At 39.1% G+C, this 4,701-nt stretch overlaps 1 protein-coding gene across 1 annotated transcript in view; it reads left to right on the top strand.

The window, feature by feature from the left end:
- Positions 1-4,701, top strand: part of gabbr1b (gamma-aminobutyric acid (GABA) B receptor, 1b) — a 108,717-nt gene that overhangs the window by 85,014 nt on the left and 19,002 nt on the right. The window contains exon 15 of the mRNA XM_016516266.1: positions 3,455-3,532. Within this exon, the coding sequence (XP_016371752.1) occupies positions 3,455-3,532 (78 nt within the window). The remainder of the gene's footprint in view (positions 1-3,454; positions 3,533-4,701) is intronic.

The raw sequence follows: 4,701 nt of genomic DNA, 5'->3' as shown, positions 1-4,701 counted from the left end.
TTTGTTGAGATCTCTTCTAAAGCTTTAAAGAAGACCATTGTGAGAGTGTTAGAGTTTTTGTCTCAGGAGACAAGTTTGAGAAGCAGGAGATTCAAGCAAAAATCTCCATTCAATCTTAAAGCAACCTCATTTCTGTCTAGAAGTATTTGAGATGTTAAAGAGATCTCACTTTTGATTTTTCTTTCCTATGGGGTGTGTTGCTAGGGCATTGCTAGGTGGTTATTTTCTTTTCCAAAAAAAAAAAAGAAGCCCACCATAAAGTAAGTTGTGTTTGCCCATAAAAAGTAAACTCCAAAATGCTAGGGTCATGTGGGTGGTTGTTATGCTGTTTTTTAAAGTGTTGCTAGGTGGTTGCTAGGGCAGTGCTAGATGTTAATTAACTGCCCTCTCCTAAGGGCAATGCTAATGCATTGCTAGTTTTTTGTTTACTGGTCCAAGTCAGAGTCCACCAAAATTGTGAGTTATGCTTGCCCATGCAAAAATTACCTTCACAGTGCTAGATAAGCGTAGGAAGTTTCCAGGGTTTTGTTGTGTTGTTGCTAAGGTGTTGCTAGGTGGCTGCTAGTTGGTTATTTAGTGTCTCAAATTAAGAGGGTTCTCCAAACTGTGAATGATGCTTGGTCATGCAGAAGTCACCTCCACAATGCCAATGAAGCTGGTTTCCAGGGTGTTGTTGTGCAGTTGCTAATGTGTTGCTATATTGTTGCTTAGGTTCCTAGATGTTCAAATTATGATGAGAAATATGTTTGCCAAAGAAAGCACCACTTGAAAAAGTGATTTTAATGGTTTAATGGTTCACGGTTGTGAACGTTGGGTCCGTCGCTGGATGAAATAGGTTTCAGAATGAAACTGCAGAAAGATCTACAGCCAGAGACCAAAGCAAGCTTAGAGGATATTATCTAAATGGTGAAAATTACAGTCTTTTAGGCATTTCTTCTCATGCCTGGATCATAAAGCGCTCCCAGAGCCTTTCTTTCTTCCTCTATCTCTTTTCCCTCTTTTTCAAGTCTCCCAGGGGGAAGCCCAAGTTGACTGGAGTAATTACGCTTAATGATCACCTGATAATTATAATGGTTCTCACTTAAGCTAATTTCTCGTTGTGTTTGGGGGTGGAGGCCCCCAGAGCCTAGCACAGATCTCTGTTGCCCGCCAGTGTGTTTTGAGAAGGAGAGAGAGGGCGTGCATGAAAGAAAACAGAGAAATGGAGCAAGAGGGAGAGAACGTAACAGAAGATAAATTCCTCTGTCTTACGGTTCTCGCTCGAGCACTGCTGATACGGTGGTACGTAATTACAGCATTCTCTATAAAGCTGATTGCCTGCTGGAATATAAGGATTGATGATAGATCTGTTTTCAGTCTGTTTGTCTAATTTGATTGTCTAATCTAAGTGTTGTTTGGTCTCTAAAGGCTGCCCAAAATCGTATCCAACCTCACCGTATTGATTTACAGCAATGTGTAGTGACATTTCTCTTTCCTCCTTTATTCCTCCCATAAAACTCTCCTTTTACATGTTTTCTGCTTCCCTGCATCTCTGAAAGTCAGTGTGAAATCAAAATGGACCGTTTACTTTTATAAATCATATAACTTTTTCCACATCTGAATGATTTTCTTTTTTTGTTTGTTTGTTTTAGTTCACCTAAGCAGTGCAGACTAGTTAATGTTAACCAACAGCGAAATAACTATTTAGTCATTACTTTAGGCTACTGGAAACCTAGCTTTTATAAAAGCTTGCCAGTTTAATGCTCATTAATTTGAATGTTAGAAAAGGTTACAGCAATAATAGTAAATGATAGATTTGAAAAAGAAGCTAAATACAGATCTTGACCCTCAGCCTCTTCAGAAGTGGGTGGAATTGGGAATCAAGAACTGATTCTTTTTTGGATTCACATCTTAAACAAAACATTTAACAAAAAATGTATGTTTTCTTTAATAACTTTTGTGGACCTTCCACTTTCAATTGAATGTAATAAAAAAGAAGCAATAAATAAAGACAATAAATAAACGGCTTTCTATTGAGTTGCACGTGACAACAATCATTCAGCACGACCAGTGTAGTCTGATTCACAAACAAATGATTCATGACTTTAATGAGTCGGTCAAAAATACTCACAAATCATACACAAACAGGTAAGTTATTGTTTTGAAACTCCACTTGTCAGAAAAGTTTTAAACATCTGACTCAGACACCGATCCACAAATCTGACTCAGAATTAAGAGAACAGTGAAGCCTTGTTCACACTGACAGCATGGTCATGATGACTTTTCAATTTTCATTTAATCATCCTCAAACCCATAAGACTGTCATTCATCTTCAAAACACAAATTAAGATATTATTCGCTCATAATTTTTGTCTATTCATTGAAAGGCCACACAACCAACATTTTCAAGCTTCAAAAAGTTCATAAAGAGGTTGTGACTGTAATTCATATGAATCAAGCGGTTTAATCCAAGTTTTGTAAATAGACACGATCGCTTTATATGATGAACAGATTTAGTTTAGTCTTTTATTTACATAGAAACCTTGATCAAAACACATACATAGAGGACATCATCTATGGTAAAGAGAAGCTCAAGGAAATGTCAAGGGTCATGGTGACAGTAAAAAAATAAATAAAGATGGAAGGGGGGAAAAATTATTGCGTTCCCTTGCAAAACTTCTGCGCTCACTTGTAAAGGATTGTGAACGAAAGAACTTTGCACACAAAACTTTTTTGATAGAAATAATGTGAGGTAAGAATAAAAATGCAAAGTTTCTCGGGGGAACACAATGCTTTTTTGAGTGAACACAAAAGCATTAAAATATATTTTCCCTCCAATTTATATATATATATTTTTCAATCACCATGTCCCCTTAGTGCTTGTTTGACTCTTTAAGCATCCACGTTTGCATTTCTGTTTACCATATTTGATGTGCTCTATACATGTGCATTGATCAATGTTTATAAAATCAATGTGAGTAAAAGCATAAATTAAATCTGGTCATGATATAAAGTGATTATGTCTCTTTAGAAGACTTGAATTTCCACTATTTTGGTTGGACTTTCAATGGATGGGCAAAATTGATGAGACGATATTAAAAATTTCTTTATTTGTGTTCTGAATATTAACAAAAGTCAGGTTTTGAATGACATGAGGGTGAGTAAATGATGAGAAAATAACACAAGGAAAATGTTGTTCCTGTTTGCATGATGTTTCAAAATGCTGAAATAAAGCGTTTTCTTATGCGTTTTCTTTCTGCATGTTAACAGGGTCACCCTGCACTGCCACTGGTAGTCACCACTTCGCTCATTTGCATAAAGCTGAATTCCCAGTGGATAAATTGAATTCAATAACATTTTTTCCTCGTTAAATATCCTGTCTCAAAAACATGTCACATTATAGAGGAAAAATGTTTTGTGAATGCCATTTAATGGTGACTCTGAACTATTTCTGAATCACACTCTCTCTCGGCAGGAGGAAGCTACAAGAAGATTGGATACTTCGATATGACCAAATGCAATCTCTCATGGTATGGGAATGACAGGTGGATAGGTGAGGACACATTTGTCTCTCTCATCTCCCATATATGCTCTTGTTTATCACCGTCTCAAGCACTCTTGTCTGTTTTAAACCTCCTCTCACACAATCACTCAAATTATTACTCTTGTTGCTCATCTTCATCTCTCCCAGTGTCACAACCGCACATTCTAGACCCCGCCCCCAAAACGAAGAGAACCGCGGACGACAGGCCGCTACGGGCCATTAATCAATCAGTCAGTCAAATTCTGTTTAGCATTCTGTCCGCGAAGGCAGCCGCGCTGCGGGAGCTCTGCATGGCTCAACAAAAAAAGACAAATGAATGCCATTAGAAAACCGCCAGGAGTTAATTCCAATCATAAATTGAGCAAGCGCACTGATAAAAATTTTGTGCAATATACAATGAGTGATGGTTTCATTTAATCTTTTTAATTGTATTTGATGACCAGTTCATGCTCAGTGTTGCTGACTGTGCACTGAGAAGATGCCAACTGACAGCTGAAAACAACACAAATCAGAAACGGGCCCAGGCTATTCCCCAGCTGCCTCCCAGCACGTGCTAACCTTGACTGGACGAGTACGAATTGTCCAGTCAACACAGACGGCACGACGTGCCTCAGCTGATTGTCATTGCCTGTTATTTAAACCCTCACAGGCTCTGAACAGAGCTTGCCATTTTGAAAAACATCCTCGAGCTTTGTGATAGCAGCCTGGGTTTGTTGGTTTATTATATTGGCGGTACGACGCCACATCAGCGTGCTCATTATGTGACCATTTCTATGCCTAGACATTTCCCTAGATGTGCTCTCGGTGGGCTTACGCTGTTTTGAACTTGCTTATTAGCTTATTAAAAGCTCACTGAAGCAGCGAGCACCATGGCAACTGTAGCACGTCGGCATTGCGAAATGCGCTAATTGCGTTTTTCACAAGCCTTTCCGGGGGAACCTGTTTTTCATTTTTTTTACCCAGCTTGCAACTTGGAATAGTGCCCACAGCATTGTCGTATACCCCAGGTGGCTTGCAGAGTCTGGCACCTTTAACTTTTGCATTAGTTGTCGATGATAGATCTCTTTGGAGGTCATCGCTTTAACAGCAACCCTTGACTGTGCCAGACTGCGGGCCGCAGCGAGTCTGACGGTGAGGCGAAAGGTCGCCGTTTGATCGTGACGAGGTGAACAGGAATG

Source organism: Sinocyclocheilus rhinocerous, unplaced genomic scaffold, assembly GCF_001515625.1.
Source record: "Sinocyclocheilus rhinocerous isolate Xijiao unplaced genomic scaffold, SAMN03320098_v1.1 scaffold86, whole genome shotgun sequence".
Classification (NCBI taxonomy): domain Eukaryota; kingdom Metazoa; phylum Chordata; class Actinopteri; order Cypriniformes; family Cyprinidae; genus Sinocyclocheilus; species Sinocyclocheilus rhinocerous.
This window is presented reverse-complemented; position numbering and strand designations above follow the sequence as displayed.